The 23,277-nt window shown below is 43.6% G+C and overlaps 2 protein-coding genes across 7 annotated transcripts in view; one reads left to right on the top strand and one right to left on the bottom strand.

The window, feature by feature from the left end:
- The first annotated feature begins 1,899 nt into the window (after positions 1-1,899).
- Ced-12 (engulfment and cell motility Ced-12) lies at positions 1,900-5,446 on the top strand. The gene is made up of 2 exons (XM_065434969.1): positions 1,900-2,622; positions 3,202-5,446. The coding sequence occupies exons 1-2, from the start codon at positions 2,059-2,061 to the stop codon at positions 4,831-4,833; spliced, it is 2,196 nt and encodes a 731-aa protein (XP_065291041.1). The 5' UTR covers positions 1,900-2,058; the 3' UTR covers positions 4,834-5,446.
- Positions 5,447-7,055: 1,609 nt separating this feature from the next.
- The window catches only part of PCB (Pyruvate carboxylase), a 49,523-nt gene continuing 33,301 nt past the window's right edge, over positions 7,056-23,277 (bottom strand). For all 6 annotated transcript variants that reach the window (XM_065434962.1, XM_065434964.1, XM_065434967.1 and 3 more), the window contains 7 exons: positions 21,660-21,793; positions 19,824-20,073; positions 17,568-17,812; positions 16,512-16,691; positions 12,685-12,933; positions 10,041-10,184; positions 7,056-8,733 (listed from right to left, as the gene is read on the bottom strand). In XM_065434962.1, the coding sequence (XP_065291034.1) occupies positions 8,476-8,733; positions 10,041-10,184; positions 12,685-12,933; positions 16,512-16,691; positions 17,568-17,812; positions 19,824-20,073; positions 21,660-21,793 (1,460 nt within the window). In that variant the 3' untranslated portion in view covers positions 7,056-8,475. The remainder of the gene's footprint in view (positions 8,734-10,040; positions 10,185-12,684; positions 12,934-16,511; positions 16,692-17,567; positions 17,813-19,823; positions 20,074-21,659; positions 21,794-23,277) is intronic.

A 23,277-nucleotide genomic window follows, 5' to 3' on the forward strand; every position in this document is an offset into this window, starting at 1 on the left:
CAGGAAATGTCGAGAAAATTTAACAATCATAATGACAGTCTTGTAAGAAATAAACATTCTTTAAGTAGGCCAAGAGCACCTAAAATAAGGTCCCCCAGCCGGTTGTCGTGGCTTCACAAAATGTATATGTGAGATGCTGGCAGCAGTGTAGTCAATCCTGCATGCAATGTCATCCAAATTTTGAATGAAATTGTAATTTGAATTAAGTTTTTCATGCAGGTGGTGCGTCATTAAATTGAGTTGTACTCCTAGAAGAAAGTGGAAAGATATATACACTGCACGTGGCAAACTTCATCAATTCACTGAAATTTACAATTTGATAAATTTGTGTGTGCGCACTACACTTGTGCCAGCGGCAGAAGCCAAGAACACTGCCCTAGCTTCAGCAAAGCCAATTGAGCATTTAGAGCATGACAGCGCATCCACATTGTTTCATAGTTTTCGCAACTAAACACACTGCACATCTTTGAATAATGTGTCACAGTGACGTAATAGTTCTGTGGAAACCTGCAAGAGAAGCAATTAATAAAGGTAAAATGGGAACATTGACCCAATCATAGGAATTGCTACAAAGGAAACCCATATGGATTCCTCGAAAGAAAAGCCTCTCAGTTGAAGAAAAATTCGTCCTGGTCCGGAATCATAGCAATTGCTACAAAGGAACCCATATGGGTTTCCTTGGTTGCAATTGCTATGATTGGGTGGATGTCCCATTTTTCCTTTATTAATATATCACATTCCTCGTGTAGTCTGATATGTGGACTCTATATGGTGGACGGTCTCCAATTAAGTGCTCACATAAGATACAATTCACAGAGCCAATTTACATTTGTTTGGTACAATTAATGTTGTAGTATATAGTGAAAGAGAATTGTTTTTACTTCTTAGAGCCTACGTCGCACAAACTTAAACAGCAAACTCCAAGCAGATCGTTTTCTTTTTCTTTTTTTCGTATCGTCTTGTCTTAGTGCAGCACCAAAACATTTTTCATCAGACAAGTTTGAGTAGAAAGAAAAGGGAGTCTGTTATAGGTAGAGCCAAAGCCACTAGGTGGCTTTGGTAGAGCACGTGGTAAAGTTCTGGGCACGGATGCTGGGTAAGCATGTCGCGCATTATGTTGATCTGACTTTTTTTTTTTTTTAATAGAGCGCAACTCGTACAGCGCCCGTTTCTGCGACGGCGTGAGCGAGCGAACGAGCACAGCGAAGGAAGAAAGAGCGAACGCGGAGCGCTGCGAGGGATGAAAGACGTGAGGAGGAAAGCGGAGGAGGAGGTAGGCATTGGTCGTACCAATGCAATGGTCGTACATGCGAAAAGAAGAGCGTTTTGCGGCCACAATGGATACGAGACGGCGCCAGAGTAGCGCGCGTCGTCTGGCAGGTCTGTCTGCGGCGGCTGCTGAGAATAGTGCCCACATGTAACCCGCACGCTGCCTCTCGCGATCTCCAGATGAAGCATTGTCCAGATTAGCGAGACAGTAGCACCACACTTCGCTCTGTTTACAACGTGCCGCACGAGACATTGTCCGCGCCAGACAATATATCACGAAATGAAAACTCGTGATGCGCTCAACTTTCGCTTTAGGGAGTATCGTAACCGTCGGTGATTTGTTTCTTCCTCCGAAGTACAAGCATGCGTATTCGTTCAGGACTTTCGCAAGCCAAACTTCGACGCAGCTCCCCTCAGGCCAGTACACACTCGAAAGTGCACCGTGCATATAGACAATCAAGCGAGACATGCGACTGAGCGTTGCTGACTTAACTTACCGTGAAAATATTGGAAACAACCCTTAAAGCAAGAGGTGTGTGACAAGCCTTGTTTTGGTTCCGTTTCTGCTGTACTCATACACAGATTGTTCGAAGCCAACGAAATCCGTTACTTGCCCGCTCCTCCCTCCTCCTCCGATCTCCAGTGTTGACGCCAGCGAAGTGCCGAGCTGCTGTCGATGTGGGAGCGGCGGCGGCGGCGGCAAGCCGACATCCGCCCAGCTAACAGCGTAGAGAGCACGCGTTTTCGCGCTGCGTAAGCGCGGCTACCAGCCGCTACCCCAAGCCCGCCATGAAAGGCGCCCGTCAGTCAAAGCCCGGCACGATGTCCGCCATCAAGGACGCGCACATCGTCAAAATCGCCGTCGAGATGGACGAGCAAGTGCCGCAGCTCATCGAGTTCGACCAGCAGCGACCACTCACGGCCATCATCCAGGACCTGTGCAACACCTGGGCGCTGGCCGAACCTGAACAGTACTCGCTCCAGTTCTCGGACAACGCTCGCTCCTACATCACCGAGAAGAACCGAAACGACATAAAGAACGGCTACGTCCTGCGACTGACGCACAGCCCCGCCAAGACGGCACAAGACATCCTCGACAAACTTCACTCGAACAAGCCGGATGACATGCGGGCGGCCCTGGAACGTCTGCAGAGGCTTTCGTCGGACTACACGTTCGCTCTCGAGTTCATAAACAAGCAGGGACACCAGTTGCTCATCAACATGGTCGAAGCGGGTACCTACACGGGCGACCACTTGGCGCTGACTTTGCAGTCGTTCGTCGAACTTATGGATCACGGCATCGTCTTCTGGGACATCTTGGAGCCCAAGTTTGTCGGCCGCGTCGCCAATCAGGTACTAAGCGCGCCGTTTGTCGTTGACCGCTTATCGTTCAGCTAAAGACACGGTTGTCTGCCAAGCTTCGCGTGCCATACTGCGCGAGCCGAGGCATTTTTGTTTTGTTTTGTTACCTTTTCGCAGAGCCACCGCGTTCTCCTGTGCACGTGTTTTTACATGTCATACCAGAACTAAAATTAGTAAGGTTGCGGGAAGTGATTTAGGATGACTAACTGCTGCATTAGCGATTAAAAATGTATCGCAAATATTGCATTACGAGCTAAGGTTGGGACGTGGTTGGGAGCTTCTTCAAACCCTAGACTTCAACTACCGTTAGGATTGTGCACATGTATATGTTGTGCTGTAGTGAAAAGCTACAGCTCTAGCTGTATTTTCACAGTGCAGACGATACGAAGGCAAAAAACGAACAAGGCTGCAGTGTGTGTCGTCTTAACTGCGAAAATACAGCATTATTTTCAAGAAGTTCCCCTTGGCATCTTAGGAGTGACTTTTTCACAAGTACAATGTTATTACATTATTGCCAGTTTCAGTAGCGATGAAAAAGAAAGAAACATAGCTTGTGTTATCTCTCTGCAGGTGAATGTCAACACGACTCAGGACACAAGGACGTTACAGGCATCTCTCTCCATACTGGAATCTCTCGTCTTGAACGGCACCGGTCGCTATGCCATGGTAGACCAAGAGGTCACATTACCGAATCTTATCATGCACATGCAATCATCAGCAGTTGAAATACAGCAGTCAGCCGTGGCACTGATCAATGCACTCTTCCTCAAGGCCGAGAGCACCACAAAGCGCAAGACACTAGCAGCGACCCTGTCTTCGCGGCACATCCGGAACGTCATTGTTACAGCTGTCCTTCAACGTTCGCAACAGCATGTTGGCACTGAAATGGCTCATCAGCTTTATGTTCTTCAAACATTGTTGCTCAATTTGCTGGAGGAACGGCGTGTTGGTGTTGACCCAAATGATGCCGAGGCACGTGAACGAATCCTTGAACTACGACGCATTGCATTTGATGTTGAAGCTGATGGTACTTGTAGCACTACAAGTGGTGGCCGGAAAGGCGGTGGCTATGCAAAAGACTACAAGAAGTTGGGTTTCCAAAACCATACCAACCCTATTGAGGACTTTAGTGAACCACCTGGAATATTGGCATTGGACAACATGGTATACTTTGCCAGAAATCACACAGAAAGTTACACCAAGTTTGTTCTCGAGAACTCGTGCAGGGCTGATGAGCATGAGTGCCCTTTTGGCCGCAGCAGCATTAGACTGACACGGCTTCTGGCTGAAATCCTCAAGGTTGGTGAGCCCCCTACAGAGCAAGGAAAGACTTACTACCCAATGTTCTTTACACACGACCATCCATTTGAAGAGTTCTTTTGCATTGGCATCATGCTCTTAAACAAGACTTGGAAAGAGATGAGGGCAACGACAGAAGACTTCATCAAGGTCTTTAGTGTGGTCCAGGAACAGATCAGCCGTGCCCTGGCCACAGAGCCGCCTCTCATGAGTCTCGACAAGTTCCGCAGTAAGCTTGCAACACTGACCTACTCGGAGATCATGAACCTGTGGCAGCAGGAACAGTCTACGAGGGAGGAGTGGGAGAGCCAAGCCAAGCCCATTATCGAACTACGAGAACAGGTCACGCCAGAGATAATGGACCTCATCCAGCAGCAGAGGCTGCAGTTCCTCTGTGAAGGCACACTGTTCACCAAGTACTCAGCAAAGGGTCACAGAATCAAGGACAAGTTCTGGTACTGCAGACTGTCACCGAGCCAGAAAGTCTTCCACTACGGCGACTGCGAGGAAAACGCAATGCCCAGCCTCGAAGAGCTGCCGCACAAGCTGCCTGTGATCGAGATCAGAAGTCTGGCAACTGGCCGTGAGTGCCCGTACATGAAAGACACCCGCAAGGCAAAGTCGACAGCTTCGCTGGCATTTTCTCTCATACCAGACTCGAACCAGGAACCACTCAACTTTGTAGCATCAAATGAAAAGATCTTCGACTACTGGACAGATGGCATCAATGCCTTGTTGGGCAAGAAGATGGTCAGCAAGGAAACAAAAAATGACTTAGAAACTCTGCTTAGTATGGAGATCAAACTGAGGCTCATGGACACGGAAGGTGTGGACATCCCGGAGAGCCCTCCTCCAATTCCTAAGGAACCGCCTAATTTTGACTTCTGCTACGAGTTCAAGTAGTATGTCAGACGGTGATAAGTGTCCAACCCTGTGCACAGTCACTTTCAAATGAACCGTGCTGAAGATTTCATGTGCTTGCCCCCTTTCACCGAGTGCTTTCGCTTGCTCTTTTCATTTTTACCTCTTTCATTCTAATCTTCTCATCTCCGATCTCCTGCCTAGCCTCATCGCAGATTTTTTCACTTTGCTTGTTGGCACCATTCTAAATGTGCAATTCGTCGCACTAGGTCTCCACATAACGAGCTGTTTTAACATTCCATCGCATAATTCTAGAGTAATATTTAAGTGACATGTATTTAAAAATACGGACAAAGAGCATGAGCTCAGTTGAACAGTATTTTACGTCAATGTTGTGGAAAGCTGTTTTGGAGCATTTAGCAGGTACTTGTTCTTTGTGGACATATTGATGATCAGTAATTTTGTAAACAGAAGGCTTGGAACTACTTTTTTCTTGCATGCTCTTTACTTACAAATTAGCATGGACATTTAGCTTTCATTTTATATTCTTTCTAACGCATCCTTAAACATATGCTTCACTGTCATACCCTCCAATTGTCTTCCATTCATTTATGTACAAAGCATCTTTGTTGTAAAGTGCTGTGGAAAAACGTTAGTATTAGTGCTTTTGTATTATTGTGAACTAATGAAATTTCTGAGAACAGTTACGAAAACTTTTTGTAGTTTTGTGGACAAGTATCTATGGGACAGTTCAAATGTGAACCTATCTTTTATTGCAGAGACCCCAAATTACATGACACTTGCTCCACCCAATTTTAACTGAAATTTTCATCAACTGGCACTTGCATTTGAATCATCCCATCTGTATTTCATGGGTCCACACTTAAAAGGAAGAGATCCCAACACCAACTTTATTGGTTTAAAAACTGGACTTAAATTATGGTAAAAGTATATATTTCAAAATATACCTATCATGAAGGGCTAATGGCCGATTTGGAATAAAAGCATATTGGAATAGTTGTACGTTATGCTGGCCCAGGTTTTAGGTGACTGGCAGATTCCCCCACCCAGAGTCAAAGGAACTGCATTAACACCAGCAAGCTGTTCTTCCTTGGGAGAGAAGTATTCAGCTGCCTTTTGTTACCTGCTGAGAATAACGAGAGGGGCCATACTGTTTTTACCTGACGTAAACGTTTGATGGCACCACCGGTGCGGTTAATTGGTCTGTAGGGGGTGGAACAGCTAGCCTGTTACGTACAGTATCCTACACTACTAGGCTCCCTTGCCTGCAACAGCGACTCGACACTGAAAGCAGAGTTCTCTTTGCTGCTGGTGCTCTGCAGAGTCCAGCCATGTGCTTGTGGATTCCAAGAGTGGACGCACAAGCCTGAGCATATAGTGCGACACTTGGTATCGGTAAGATCTTGATGAGGGCTAGTTGGTTCATACTTAGAACTGAGGTGAATGGTATCGGTGTTCTTTTCTTCCTGATAAAGTTGAACTGTTGCTACGCCCACTCTATTATGGCCTACGTGTTCCTTTTAAATCTCGACCATACTCTACGTTTGGCCACAAAAGCTTATGGGCCACGATATATGCAATAAAAACATTCCCGTGAAGGCTCGGCAGATAGCATCGAATTCAATGTTTCACTCTGCAGTAATTTTTGCCAATTCCATTAAACTACAAGTGCAATGCAGAAGCCCACTTTTGTCGTGGAACCCTTGTCCTGTGAGCTTTTGTACCCAACTGTACATTTGTCGGAAAGTTGGCTGTTGCAAACATCCCTATTGTCTCGGGAACACTGCTTTGCAAAGCAATTTGCAAGGGTACCAATGCTTGCTGTTGAAAAATGTTGATGTCTGAGCCATAGTATTTTTGACACAATCGATAGTGTCAACCCAATGCCTGCGCAGGTTGCAAGAACACACTGACTGCATTTATTCATGCTTGGCATTGTGTTATGTTTTACAAATGAATGCTTGAGTCTACATACACTAGTCTTTTTATGTTTCCTTTAAAAACTTATGCGCAAGGTTGTAGATTGCATTGCAATACGTTTGTGCCTGCTTCAGCAGTTTTACTGTCCTTTGCTTTAATTGTACTTGTAAAGTTGAACCCATTTCCATACTGTGTGAATAATTTGTGCAGCAGTCTACTGTCATGCTGTCTGTATAAAGTGTAATCGCAGAACAGAACTTTTCACCTGTATGTACTTGGCACCAAATGACAATTTCACTTTTTATTGAGAGCACAGCACGCAATGTGTTTGGACATTTATTTATTGTCATTATATACAGCAAGAGCACATGAAGACCAATCAAAATAAAGACTTATGAAAAATAGACACGTGTATAGCTATCCATGTACCTTCTTGGAAGACTCTCTGAAAGACCACATTATCACGCATTCCTGACTATCAAACGTGAGCACATTGAAATACTGTGCCCCTATGCTGTACTGTCCCACAAATAGATCACCGAGGCAGTGGCTAAGGCTGTTGAGTTAAGTTCTTGGGGAAAGTTAGAAGAACTATGTGCTGAAGTGATGCTTGTACAGCATTCACACACACACACAAATATGAGCAAAAAATAAAGAAAATAAAGTACACTGCGATGGCCTAGCTTACATTAAGGACATGAGATTTTTCAGAATGTTTAAAGTACTTGTCTAACTGTAAAGTGCCCTCGACAACAAAACATCTCCAAAACAGACAGAAATGAAGGACCTGCAAAAATACTTTCAGGTCTCTTGAAAACTGTACATAAAATGAATAAATGAATGTGTGTTGTCTAGTGGGCACATAAAATGAAAAAAAAAAAAGAAAAAGGAAAGACTGACTGCATACTATAAAAGATGGTACAAATTGCCAATAATGTCGGTGCTGCCTAACAATCAGATACTTGCAAAAGGCAGACATTGTAAGGCTATATACAAACAAATAATGCCTACAGGAAATAGTATTTCTGTTGATACAGGTGGTAAGCGAGTCTGATGTCACAAGAGTGGCTTATAGGCTAAAGCATAGCAGGCTCTGGTGTACACCTTCATGTAGCCAATTGTTATATCTGGCAAACACTAAATCAAGAAAGGGACATTCGTCAACTAGTTGAACATTTTCCGACATCACTTTCCAAGTGGCAGGCAAGCTCAATGGACAACAGCAAAAGGTTAAAAACAAGCTCCTATGAATTGTGAGTAAACATGTTAAACTAACCTAAGGACAGGCCAAGAGGACTTGAAAGCTAGCTCTGCTTTACGTTGATTGTGCACAGTGAGCATCTGCCTTGATTCAGAAGACTAGTGCGCTTTGGTTGATATGTGACAGCACACCTGTTCAATGCCCTAAAAAGCTGCTAGCAGCACTCAAAGCCAAGCTGTTAAACAGTGTCACTCCGGAAATGCATGCCTTCATCACCGGTATCCCGTCCATAGGGGTGGAAGGAAAGAAGAAATTAACATGGCATGAAGGAACAACGATGGAAGGGTACCATGGCTTGAACTGTCAGGCAGGTTCTCCCACAGAAGCTGTACCCGGCCATCAGTCGTGTAGCCTCCTTGACGAGTGCCTAGCCAATCGGAATGTTGGCTTGGATAAATAATTCCTCATTAAAGTCACTCGAAGTAAAGACGTGGGCCATGAGAAACAAAAGGGCTTCTTTCCACGTGACCTGCCGAACGAGATCACGCGGCCTCCTCAATCTCAAGCAGGAGGTCGTCTCCTTGGAGTTTCATGTCCTTGGTGATGCAGATCTTCTTCACCTTGCCAGCCACGGGTGCCTGCACCACCATCTCCATTTTCATGGCGCTTAGCACAACCAGGGCGTCACCCTTGTTGATCTCCTGGCCTTCTTTGACCTTGATGTCTACCACAGTGCCTGGCATGGGGGCGCCCACACTGCCCTTGACGTCTTTGTCCGCCTTGGGCTGTGCCACAATGTCCTGCGAAACCGTGAAAGAGGGCGCAATGAGCAGATCTTCAGACGTTAATTAGAATGTTTAACTTGAAATTATCACACTTTACAGCTGCTTTTCAGAAACCACATAGTTCGAGACTTTTTATGGAAGCACCTGCCATGGTGGCTGAAGTATTCTGTAGGATACACGCTGTGGTAGCGTAGTGGCTTTGGTGTTGCGCTGCTTAGCCCGAGGGCACGGGATGAAATCCCGGCTGTGGCATTTCAATGGGGCCAAAATGCAAAAACACCTGTGTATGTTCATTGGGTGCACATTAAAGGACCCCATGTGGTCAAAATTAATTCAGACTCCCCAACTACGGCGTGCCTCATAATCATACCTGTGGCTTTGGCACGTAAAATCCCAGAATTTAAGAATTCTGCAGCTGAGTGTGATGTCGTGGCATTCTGACTAGGTGAAGATGCAAGAGCCAATGTCTGCTGAACAAGATTAAAACTTGGACTAGTTGGTACAACATGCAAGACTGCAAGACAGCACCTGTGTGCATGTGTGTATGTGTGCATGTCTTTATTTGTGAGCGTGTGTGTACAGCTCCCTGTTTGTGCACTTTCCTTTGCACTGGTGACCCTTTCTGCAACAATTTTGGTGTGTAATGAGGAACCTTGGATCACATAAATCGTTCTCGAGCCCTCCAACAAGCCGTCCCTGATAGCCCACCGTGCATTGCAGGTTTAGAATATTGAGCTATCGACCATCAACATTCCTAACGAAGTTTGCAGCACAATGAAATGGCTCATGTTCCACTCCATCAAATGGCAGTGTGTGTTGTGTGGTGGTTCACAACCAAAAGTATATACCAAAATTAAAGATTGGGACTAAGTGTAAAATACTTTTCTTCAAAATAGAGTGCCCCATCACAAAAGCTTTTTGTTCCCTGTTGCTTTTACCAAAGTTGGTATATAGCACTTAACGACAAAGAAAGTGTTTGAACAGCTGTACTTTGCTCGGTGTCTGTGAGTACTCACTGGTGAAAGAAGTCTCAGCTTGATAATACAACTTAAACCATTACTAAACCACATGTGACGTATGACAGAGAAGCAGTCAGCACTGCTAAAAGAATGACACTGTATCCACAAATGGTTGAACGCAATATTAATGGCTACTGTGCTTGTTAGGATAGATGTGGTTAACTTAAGTGCTTGTCAGGGTTCCAAGTTTATCTGAATTTTTCCTTAACACAGGTGGTCAGCACACAACATAACGATTGTTGATATTGTTGAGCAAGCAATTACGAAGCACATTTTCCTTCTTTGTGAGCACAAGTCGCTCACCTCACTCATACTGTTGTCCTTGACAAAGACAGATCGCAGCTGGCCATTTAGCTCGAAGAACACCTCGCGCTCGCCAGTGGGTGTGACATCGGCAGCCACGGCCAGGGTCTTGATGTGTAGTGTCTTGCCTTTTTCTATTGTCACCTGCGATATAAGGTTACGCAAATAAAGAAAAGAATTCAAAACTAAAATGCACCTCAGATTCCATGGCACCGGCTACACTGATACATTACAAAAATTTCCTGTTGTTGCCTGCCTCAATGAAATACTACTACATTACAAATACAAAGTGCAAGCTTAGGAAGTGAAGCCACATAAGAGTAAAAGGATTCACTAACAAAGCCAGAAACATAATAAAAGAGAGAGAGAAAAACGTTTATTAAAAAGAAAGATCGCCTGTGGTGCTTTCGCCGAGGTGCCTGGATTAGGTAGATTGTTTCGCTCTTCAACAGGTATAAAAGCAAGCTGCCGTGTATGCCTTTCCAGTGGGCAGGGGTCCCTTTGGTAAGGATCCAGTCATATAACGACTGAGCTCGGTAGCCCAGCACGGCATATTTTTCGCAGTACAGGTAGGCTAGCACACATCCATAACAGATGTACGTTGCATATGGTTGGACAATGACAAGCCAATGGAATAATGGATAGCTGCTTCCCTGAAACTGCATCTACTGTGATACAATGCATTGCTTTGAAATGGAAAACTGTTATCCACCCAAATGTCATTACCTTTCATGACGTTTCCTCCACCTTGTGCAATTCCGCAAAACTGATTTGCCAATGCTTTGCTTTGTGAGCGAACTGCACAAAGATACCTTTCTTAAAAGCACCTTAAGAATGTAGTGATACATAGTACTTTAGAAGTTGCAGAAACTCTTTCATATGTTTCTTGCATGTAAAAGGGTGACACACGGCAAGTGTGAAGCCTGGGAAACACTCACTTGTAAGATAGTATTTATTTTGATACTAAATATTGGCCTCGAGGTGCCAGAGAGAAAAATTTGTTGACGTCATGCAGCGATAAGGTTAAGGTATGATGACTTGCTCATAAAATATAGGCATGAGTGCTGCTTTAAGTGCTGCATACGTTTCTTCTGACTGCGTTTACATGTGGCAGCCTTGGCAATCACGGGGATGGTGGAGCAAGCCAATGTATCACGTCACGACACATCCATCTAGGTACCAAAACCAAAACTGGGCTGTAGAAATACATGGTGTAGTGAAATGTACAGGGCGCTCCGATGCTTGCCACTATTTTTCCTAGGGTTTGAAAGGTTTCCACCTTCATTTAATGAAATAAAACGGCAAGTCAGAAGTGCAATGTTAATTTAGTGGAATCTGGTTAATTCGAACTCTAAGGAGACCGGAAACTTATTTGAATAAAACAGAGTTCGAAATAAGAAGAGCCCCTTGAAATATAGTGCCTTGAAATTAGCTGTGCGATAGAGCGCGCTAAACCAAACGTCACTGGGCTTGAAAAAGTCTCATCTTTCTTCCATTAGTGTGCGATGACATGTGCCGGAAGAAGCTTAGCTTCCGTATAAAGTCCAAGGGTGATAAGGTTGCTCCTTGCATAGTGGCTTTGGTGTTGCGCTGCTTAGCCTGAGGGCGTAGCATCACATCCTGGCTGCAGTGGCCGCATTTCAATGGAGGCGAAATGCAAATACAACTGTGTATGTTCATTGGGTGCACATTGAAAAACCCCAGGTGGTAAACATTAATCCTGAATCCCCAACTACGGCGTGCTTCATAATCATACTGTGGTTTCAGCACGTAGAACCCCAGAACTGTTAGCGAGGGAAAACGTGCGAGGGTGAGCCCAGAAGGATGGTGACCTGACATGTGGCGTACTCACGCATGCCCTATGTTGGAGATGACGTTGATCAAGAGCACACTTGATCAATGTCAGAGGGAAGGTGCAGGTGAGCACACAGCAACGTGATCTGAGAGCGCAGTAGGACAGTGCACGGTAACGTGATCAAGCGCACACTGGGGGCTCCCCTTCCTGCTCCTTTTCAGCCAGATGGGAAAGGAGGGCACGGGCTGCTTTGCTTGCTCCAGTTTGTCTTTCCTCGTCATTTTTACAGCATTATGGTTGCTAGCTAGCAACGCATCGAACCTTCACCTTTGGCTCGGGTTTGTGCGAAACGCGGTGCATGGGAGTGAGACATTTTGCTCAAAATAAGAGTTGCGTAGTTCTTGGGGTTTGAATTTGTGGGAGATTTTTTTTATTCAAATACATAGGACCTTGCGGGTACCAACATAGCATTCGAATTATCCGTCAATTTGAATGAAGAGATTTCAAATTATCAAGATTTCACTGTATTATTTTAAGATCGAGGGGCCTCCCACCTGTACTCTACTTTCATGCTTATCCAAGAAGGCAAATCCACAATGTACAAAGGTTATCAGCACCTTCCGGCAAATGGCGGCATCAGGTAATGGACAACAAATGCATAAACTAATTGTTGCAACACCTGCATCAAGTGGGGCTGCATGCATTTATTTGATGTCTATTTTTTATCATATTTACTACATTTCTTGCAGCTAATTTCCCAAATTAAACTACAAGAAAGAAAAGGAAAAGAGAGCCCCCTGATCTCTAGAGGCACTGCTTGGCAATTCCACTTTCAATGTGTTCACTCACCTCAAAGTTGTCCCCCACGCGTGGTCCGACGAGGAAGACGCGTGTGTCGAGGAGGTCAACAGGGCCGAAGGTTTGGCGGAAGTTGAGGAAGTCGTCGCATACCTTGGGGTACATTGCAGCGCTCATCACATCTGTTTCACGGACCCTGGGCCCAAACTTGTCGACCAACTTCTTCTTCAGTGCACCAAGGTCGAGCGGAGGCAAGCTTTGGCCAGGGCGGCCACTGATGCGAGCCATGTCCTTCAGGATCTGTTGAATGTGGAAGAGGAAAAAAAAAAGAATTGCCTAGATAAGCTCTTTCTTCTTCTGCTTCATTTTTTTTTTTTATATGACAGCAATGCATCAGGAACTTAAAAGGAGGCTTTGCCTTGGGGCAACTTAGATTTCACCAATTCAAATAGATGTAAAATGCAGAAATTACTCATTAAATAACCGCTGAATCGTTTTCAAAGAAATGTGTTACATTAGAGAGAAGTCTGAATTTTACCGACTGTATAAAGCAAAACATTGATTTATAACTTCGCATTTTTCAAAATGGGACTGACAAATTTGATCAAATGATCTGGTGGGTCAAATTAAACAAGACACACACACACACACACACACACACACACACACACACACACACACACACACACACACACACACACACAACACACAACACACACACACACACACACACACACACACACACACACACACACTGCTGATTCATTTGGCAGTATTTGTCCTATTCTAACAAGCCCATGAATTAAATGCGCGCCCACTTTCTATGTGTCTGAAGCAGTAAACTAACATAGTAATAACGTTAGTCATTAAGAAAAGTAGCCATCTAATGTGCAACCAATATTTTAGCAAGAAAAATAGGCAAAGGTCGAACACGTGTTGCATGACGGTGTCCGGTTTTTTAAAGTCAGCTTTGCCACATAGTTTTTAATGTCGGCTTCGCCAGAGTACATCTCAGCTATGGGGTGAGCATAAACACGCTGTCAAGGTGGTTTTTGTTACGTGTCCGACTGCATCACGCAGGCAATTTCCGGCTCAATTTTTTCGAAAAACAAGAAAAAAAGACAGTTGTACCTTGGAATCTGGTAAATACCGTATCAGACATTGTGAGCTCCGGTTATCGCTTGAAAATCTTCCTAGGGCAGGCCTAAAATAGGCGTTCTTGATAGGAGATTTTGATGTGTGTTCAATGCATACACATTCCCCTAAACTTTGCAGAGACAGACGCTGCCACTGAAGGGGTCACCATAGGGGTCACACACATGCGGGTTGTCAGTTCAAGTTCGAATTAGCTGTGGAAGGCCAGTTTTATGACCGAAATGATGGAAGTTTGGGCCCATAGAAACGCATGGGCGCCGGCCAGGACCTTTGGTCAGAACCTAGTTAACTGGATCGAATTAAATGGAGTCAAGTTAATGGAAGTCTACTGTATTACATCAATTACCACAATCATGGGTGCACTTTGCAGAACTGCAATACCGTTTTTTTATTGCTGAGGTATAGAGTTGTAAACTTCATTCTTCAGTTGTAATTTTTTTTTTAATTTTGTGATTTTCAGTAACTTTTGTAAAAAAATTGATGGATGGATGGAAAAAATTTAATAAGGTCCATCGGGAATTGCACTAGCAAGTAGGGGGGCTGCTCCCACGTCGTGACAGAAAGGCCTAGCCTCTCCGCCATGTCGCAGGTCCGTTGAACTGCCCATAGTTGGGATTCAAAATTGGGACTGCATAGGGCAGCCTCCCACTTGGACGACGTAACATCTTCGTCGCCCCGTAACACGGGCCCCGCCAGAGCATATGATCTAAGTTGGTAAAGTCTGAGCAAAGGGTGCAAGTGTTTGACGTTTGAATTTCAGGATAGATCCAGTGTAAGAGGGCGGGGATAGGGTGTGCCCCAAATTGCAAGAGTCTCAGTGTCAATGCCTGAGGCCTGTTCAATTTACTGTGCGGTGGCGGATACTTCCGAATTGATGGCCTAAATAAAAAATTGACTCGCCATTCTGATCCTGCAAAAGTGGATGGCCAACAAAGCCGTTAGAAAACCACTCAAATGACATTGATGGGGATATGAAATGTTTTATTGTTTTGCCTAGTCTTAGGATGACACTATTATTGAGCATCACAATTTTACACTCTTCGATGCTCATCTATTCACACGGCTCTTTGGGAGTCTTCGTGTGGTCTACCAATAGCGATCTTGCAATGAACTGAATGAGTTGCTAGGCAGGTCTCCCTTTTATATATGAAGTTTGGTGAGGTCACTTACTGATTCATATGTTGCTGTTAGCCCTTTTCCACCGGAGCAGCTTATACAACCTGATATCTCTACCGGGAAACACACGCGGGGAGAAGGAACATGCCTCGCATTGTTCACAGGTGCCTTATCATCCATCATGTGGCTTTGATGCTTGTTTTGCATTCTTCTTTATTGAAATGAATACCAATCTTGTGTTGTATGCCTTATTCCAAAGGAGATAAGCACTTTTTTTCGTTTCAACTTTTTTTGCTGACAGACACAAAAAATCCCGACTAACTAGAGGCTAACAGCTTCGCTATAAAACATCTGCTAGCTACAATCAATATATTTTAACTTTTGGTTTTAAATGCAACAGACTTCATGAAGGTCAGCACAGACTGGATTGCAAGAAAAATTATTTCTCCATTCGTATGTATTTAAATAGGAGCTCCTGGGGTAAAGCATCTTCTTAAATTAAAAGAAATAGTGCTTGCTATTGATCACTATTTATGGGTCATTCCATGACAAGTACACAAACGTTGGCGCTAGACCATCTGCAATTTCTTTGTAAAAATTTTAGATGCCTGCGTACAACACGAAAAGTAATTCCATGAAATACTTTTACAAAAAAAATTTTTTCACCGGTTCCAGAACCACCTTAACTTGTAAAGGCACGAAGATATGCACGACAGACATTGCTAAATATCTAGTTTGACTAATTAAACACTAAACACTGTTTTCTCAAGAGACTGAAAAAGGGCCTTACACCTAAAATTCTATTAACAGATTATTAGCCATTCCTCAATTTTTCATAAGCAGTTAAGGATATAAAAATTAGTACACATTCGGTTTTTTTTTTTCTACAAAAAGATGGCTTCATGCAGAAACGCAAACTTTGTAGAAGCTAACTACCCAGGAACCGTACTTTACATGAAAAATGTTTTTGGGCAGATATATTGCGCAGAAGTGATCACAGGTATCAATAACTATGCAGTCATTTGTGGCTGGCCTATGCTTAGCCGACAGTTCAGCGTTGAGGCGGTCCTAGTAAAGATATGCTAAATAATGCCTGTGATGGTGCATTGCATTCTTTCCGAACAGAAGAAGCTTTATCAAAGTAATTTTTGTTTTAAATAAGAAAACAATTTTAGAAATTGTCTCCTACCACTCTCAAAACTTGTATCTGGTTTGTCTTCAGCGAATAGACGCAAGCAGGTGCAACATATTAGGCAGAGACAGCTGGTAATACAAAAAAAAGCTAATCTACAAGTACATCTGCATGCATATTTTCTAAGATCTTGGGCTGGGCTTGCAGTGTGTAGCATCCGCAACTATGTGATGTTGCTTAGCTACACAGAAAAGTGAAGTCTTCCCTTTCCTCCTAAGTACACGCTGTTCATGAGAAGGAAATTATCATCCACTTTACTGTAACACGAAGCTACAAATTTGATTTGCCACAGATACAAATGATTTGCAATATGCTGTTCCGTGGCATGAATTGACGAGCATCTCAACACTCAATTCAAGAAGCCCTTCCGTCTCATGAAAAACAAGCCAGTTTAAAAGCCAATGAGGAAACTGGCCTTGCTACGAAGTGGCTCTGGGAAGCCACCATAGGGTTCACCAATGTGGCCCTGCATGAACTCCACCACTGAGCTGGGAAAGCTCAGTTCCTCAGCACGATCCAACACGTCCTGGCTGCTGAGCTGGTTCTGCACCATGAACTGAGCCAGGTCGCCGACAACCTTCGAAGAGGGTGTCACCTGAAATGATAAGGGGGGGCAAGACTCTTAATGCAGACCTCTCTCCCACATACAGTCAATAGAAGCAGTCATGCACTGCGGTTCATAGTTGCTCATTATGCTGTCTACTCTTGCCTTAATAGGCTATCAGCTCTAAAGTTAAAAAAGACCACCATGGTTACACACTGCACACTGTGAAGCCATGTGCACAGAGGAAGTACTAGTGATCTTTCGAAATGTAAGGGCGCTGTGTACAACCGAGCCTCATCACTACCCGCATAATAAAGAAAAGGGGGTCAAGTCAACAGCGGTTGAAAAAAAAAAAAAGAGGGGGCCTTCTTGGGTGCATTAGTGTACCATTTGGTTTGTTGTACTATATACTTCCAGTAATTTCGGGATCAGCCCATATTTCTTGCATCGGAAAGCCACTGTTCCAGCCCCAGTAAAGGTGCGTGCAGTTTGAACAAGCACATCCGGGACCTATTTTGACTTGTACTAATTACACATTATTACTGCTCCATTTATAGCTTTACGCTAGCTTGGCGTGTCTTTTTCATTTCAAGCTTCGCTTTTATGCCTTTTTCATTGTCCTAGATGCACTAGATGGCCTCAGATTGCCTTATTTTGACGAAAGTGGTCAGAAAAGGTCAGCCAGATACCCAGATCCCACAAATCGCAAATCAATCTGAAGTCTCCAAAGACTGTCTTTAAAGCTATGCAAAAGTGCCACCAAAAACCGTGTGATCCAAATTGCATGATCTAAATGGGGCATTTCTTATGTTATCCATCATAAAATACAAACTGTGGAAATCGTGGGAATCAGTTTGTAGACTGCAACATTGAGTGAAAGCAGCAACAGTGCCCATAGCTCAGAAACTTTTAAAAGTTTGTGTGTACCTTGATGATGTCGCCGAGCAGCAGATTGGCATCACGATAGGCCTTCTTAATACTCTCAAAGTGCTCGCCAAGTCCCAAGCTGAATGCCTGAAACTGCAGGTTTGTGTACTGGCCTCCGGGAATCTCATTCTCGTACACATCGGCATTGCCACTCTTCATGGTGACGGCACACTCGAATGGGGCATACAGCGTACGGGCCTGCTCCCAGTACGCCGAGTACCTGCTCACACTGTCCAGGGAGAGCCCTTCAGTTAAGAAAGAACACAGGTGAAGAAAACAGTTGCAGGGCATTATGTACGTTTATGTAACAAGCAGATGTAGACTGCTGCGTGCTTCGATATCAGATAAATTGAGCCATTAATGCCAAAATATATATGTCACAAATATGGCAGCTGTGTGTGCACAGGCTGAGACCAAAACAAAGGAACCAAGTAGTAGCTAGCGTAATAAGGAAGTTGCCATCTGAAAACCAGCAAAACAGCAAATCAAAATCAAGGGTAGCAATGAATTGAAAAGAGGGTAAAAACTTTGCAGTCATACGACAAAGTTGGTCATTTCAAGACAGAGGTAACTAAAGATCTATGGGAGAGGCCTTTCACCAGGGATGGAGTTAAATCAACTTAACATGATGAGGTGATGATGATGAGGGCGATGACAAATCAAAACAGCAACATTTCGAGAGTGTACAAAGGTGCACTTTGAAACACCACTGAATCATTCCTTTTGAATATGGATAATATGTTTCTGTCAGTGCACTTTTTGTCCCTTTCCGTGACAAAGTCACATAATCTAATGAAGGGCTATTTAAATTCTATAAATTTAAAGTGATCACTTAACTTATGAATTTATGATGATGCTTTGATGACATGTGCAGCAAACATAGTCATAGCAAATGTTCGTTGTAGTTGGCCTTCGAGCAGAACTTAAAGGAGCCCTGAACCAGTTTTTATCAAAATGGAGAAATTCATTTGAAGTTAAAATAGGCGAATCCAGGAATACCTTGCCGCAAAAAAATATTTCAATGTGATCAATAGAAGTGGAGTTATTGGCAATCAAACACCACCTTCGCTGTGCTGCCACTCCTTCTTCAATGCCTTGCACTGTGAAGGCTACGGCAGAGTGGGGCTTGTCCACAATGCTCCTCCTACTGAATGTCACCACGGCGCGCAGCTCAAATTTGATTTTGGATGCTCACATAGATGCCAATACTTACAATTTTGGTGCCTACAACACAGAAAACGTAAGCCAGACACAGTTGTCCTCAGCGAACCACAGTGCACTCAGCCAGCAGACTCATCGTGCCATCCCATGGCAGCCGCGGTATCTACGCTACATGGCAGACTGCAGCCACATGCAAACGTAGTGCATATGTGCAGTGTTTGGTTTGTGCATGGCAGGGCTTCAGTGCATGCTTGTGCTCATATGCTCCAGTCTGGCTGTTCTACATGGTACAAACTGGCTTTGTCCTGCACCAGCTTGACCGACGGGTAGTAGCCATATTTATTGTGCGCATTTTGAAGTGCTGTCAATATAAAGCAAAGTCTGCCAAGGCGTCTAACCAGGAGCGGCCAGCAGTGAGTGCACACTGGCAAGCATGCGTGTGGTCTGACCTTAAGTTTTTCGTGGTTTGAGGCTAGTTGAGTGTTCAAAACTAGTCAAAATTAGTGAAACCCAATGCCTACGACACTGATAAGGAGGGTGGCCAAAGTTTAATTCCTATGCAGATGGCCATGGTCGAGAGCGAGTAGACAATAGTCGACTTCTTCCAAAAGTAAATAATTATCGAAATTAGCAGATTTTTCCTTACCTCAGCCTGTTTATTAAATTTTGTAAATAAATATACACAGTAACACTATGAAGAAGCGCACTGATCTAAACACCCTTCTTAATTGATGTCAGCTATTGGCTAATAGCAGCCGCGTATAGCAAGCTGCTATATTAAGAAATAAAGCATTTAGAAAAGAGTGAGGAGCAGGCTTCTGTTGAAAAGATAGCGTTTAAGAGAAAGGTGACTTCGTGCCCCGCTTGCAAGCTCCGCCTGCCGCGCACGACTCCAAAATTTGGCTGAGATGTTCACAGCAGCATATGCCAACCGCAAACTGTGTTTTTTCACCAAGCCTAAGGAGTGGTTCAGGGCTCCTTTAATACAAACACTGTCCTTTCAATTTATGAACTCTACCACATTTACACCCTGCCTTGTAAACGTAATACATGAAACACACAAGTAAAGAAGTTAGAAGGGCCACTGTCGCTTACTGGTCTTGTACTTGGAGCCTTGTAGACAAGCCACGATGGCACCCATGCTCGGCTGTGATGTCATACCAGACATGGAGTCGACAGCCACATCTACGACATCTGCACCAGATTCAGCACAGGCCAGCATGGAGGCAACACCTGCACCAGCTGTGTCGTGAGTGTGGATATGAATCGGTGTGTCTGGGTGTCGATCCCTGAGTGCTTTGATCAGGATGCGTGCTGCCTGCGGCTTCAATAAGCCAGCCATGTCCTAAAATAATAGCAAAAAAAAAATCACATTTATTTCAACAGCACACCCCAGTATTCAGAAACCATTATGCCAATGTAACAACTACCAATTCACAATATTTACAGAACCAGTTTTCGATGCTTGCAATGCTGACCTGGTTGCACTGTCATAAGACACTCTCTCAATAAAGAATAAGAAACCACATTATACTCATCTAAAGAATTAAATTTAGGAAAAAGAAAGAACGATGGCTTAGGATGCTGTCAGTGGCAAATTATCCTTCTGTGAATTCCAAGAGCAGATAACTGAAAGCTAGAGTTAACAGAGGTTGCTCGATAAACCAAGTGCAGGAGGTATATATAAGATATATAATAGTTCAGGGAACAGGTAACAGTTTTTTCGTTTCCTTTGGGTGAGCATGACATTGACATCATAACCATTCTGCCAGCAGTGTGGTGAGACCACACCTGCTGTCACTCATGACAGGGCAGAAAATTGGCAAGAAAGAAGGTTAGACCATTAAGGCAGAGTCCAGGTGCAGTCAACCTATTAGCATACTGTATTCTCAGGACTTGGCACAATCCCATAGACCTGCACCATAGTGCATCAGATGATCCCCTAAAGAGAATAGTATTAGAGTATTTGCTTATCACCAGTGTTATCTAAAGGGCTTCCAGGCTTGTTCACATTATCGAATGACTGTATTGTAGGAGACAACATTGTGATCTTATGCTGTTTCAACATTGGTTCAACAACTGGTTCAACATTGTGAACATCATACTGTTTCTTATGCTCTGCATTTATATAATAGTTGTCACTTACTTCGAGGCACTGTGTGACGAACATGTGTCTGCCCACACCTAAGCACCCATGTTGCCTTTGATACAAGTTTTTTGCCACATGTCCCCTTCTTATATGGCCCCTTATACATACCGCCCTGTGTCTACTCATAACATCACATGCTCTTTCGTACATGGCCCCTTTCATATGTCCCATTTACACACAGAACACACAGAAGCAATGCTTACCCTGGGGGTATATACACAGCGCATGTTAACTTCTCACTGGATGGGAGCCACAAACGGCACCAGCTATGCTTGCCTCACCCTTTCTCCCATCAATTTGCACTTTCCTCTCCTCAAACTTTCTGAGTAGTAGCACATGTAACAATGGATGTGTGTGTCAATGTCACCCTCCTCCTCTTTAAATCCCCCCCCCCTCTTCTCCATAAATTTATTCGTTCCTTGCCTCCTTCTTTGGCTTCATATCACTGCTATTGTTGCACACACGAAAACCATTACCTCATCTTCTAGCTGCATGATCATTTAATAACAGCATGTAGAACGAGCAACAAACACAGAAGACACATGCACAGCACTGTATACCTTTCTCTTCCATGCTTATCCCTTATTTTATTTAAGCACCATTATTAGATGATCATGAATAACCAAGTGGTCCGAATGTTCATCCTAGTGAGCACCTAGCTTCACTTATTGTGAAGCTAGAAATTCACTAGGATGGAATTTCGGCCTGGTTGGTTTTTTATGTTATGTAATTTAAAGAGTGCATGAAGTAGGTATGTAACCTTGAAGCGGCCATTCGCTCACCTTGACACAGAGTACGTGAGTACCAGCTTTGACCAGCTCGTCGGATAACTTCAGGTAGTAGTCCAGGTTGTATTTTGTTCTCTCTGGATTGGAGACATCACCAGTGTAGGAGATGGCTGCTTCTACAACACCGCCTGGATGTAAGCAACAGAGCGGACCATAAGCAAGAATGTTAAAGAGAAGCTTTACCTTCAGAGCTGCTAACTAAATACATGGAAACAAAGAAGTTGTTTTAGAGCACAGCTGTTAGGCACCCGTTCCTGCAGCGAGCATCGGCGTCGTAACCGAGCGAACAAGCACCATGAGAGATGAAATACGCTAGCCGCGAACAGCATAGACCAATCAGAGCCACCCCTTCAGTGACATATGCACAGGAAACTGGTATCATATGGACCTACCTGACCGCTCGATGCTTACTCATACCTGGTCTCCAGCTGGACCATTCATTTCATACTATTGTCAGCTCACGTCTGCTCTCGCTCACGCTTGTTTGGTTTGCTTAATTTGGTCTCATTTGCGCTTGTTTCGATTGTCATGGTTTGCAATTGTTATGTAATCTGATTGCACGCGCAATGCGAGTTGTGTAGTACTTTCTGGAAGCCACGCGACACCACCTATTACACTGGAACCCTCTATGAGTCATGTACAAAAGCCAAAGGATTTGACCAGCAGATCAGATTTTTGGCAATTGTCGACTCTGCTACATGTCTCTCTCAAATTTTTAGCCTCAATATACCTCACAATGAAAACATACATAGAACTGCGCTCAAATTTTACATTAGGGAGTATCGTAATCGTCAATGAATTTTTTCTCAGCAACTACCACTCTAAGTTTGACAATGTTTGCTGCATTTAAAAGGAGAAGTTAAAATCTAGCAACTGTAGGAAGCCAGTTATCAATTTATGCAATGAATATTTTTAGAAAAATTCTTGAAGCTTGCTAAACTTCAAAGCACTTTCTCAAGTTTACAATTTTAACTCAGCAATATAAAGCTATATCACAGTGCTGCAAACAGCTCTTGCCTAATTATACATCTGAAGCAAGGTTGATGTATTATACGCCACTCTTAAGTATATCACTATAATTTGTGAGTAGGAGTTTTGCAAAATCCTCATAAACATTTTAACAATTTCATGCAAGCTGTAAATTCACATATCACATTTGATGGCTTGAGATGCTTTAACATATGCAGTTTACTTAACTGCGATATCTGTTTTTGGTGCAGAGTTAGATTTGTAAACATTGTGCTTCTATTCTTTTAGCTTAATAATTTTAAAGAATCTTTGTAAAAAATTTAAGATCCTAATCAATATTTTATTTCCTAGAGCTGCCATAATTCAACCTTTTCTATTAAATGTAACAAAATTTCATTAAAATTGATCCTATGGTTCTCTCATAAAGGTATTTCTGTATTTTACATGTATTTTAATAGGGAAACAGGAGCCGACCCTGACCTAAACGTTCCTCTTAAATTAAGTTTTCTGGGCAAGATATGTTAGTTGCATGGGCATTCTCAATAGTTGTTGTGTGCCATCTGCATTCATTTACCTAATCAATGGAAGCAAGGAAGCAATGGAAGCAAGGCACCAATGCATTAAACACTCATTGAGGTGATTG

Source organism: Dermacentor albipictus, chromosome 7, assembly GCF_038994185.2.
Source record: "Dermacentor albipictus isolate Rhodes 1998 colony chromosome 7, USDA_Dalb.pri_finalv2, whole genome shotgun sequence".
NCBI lineage: Eukaryota > Metazoa > Arthropoda > Arachnida > Ixodida > Ixodidae > Dermacentor > Dermacentor albipictus.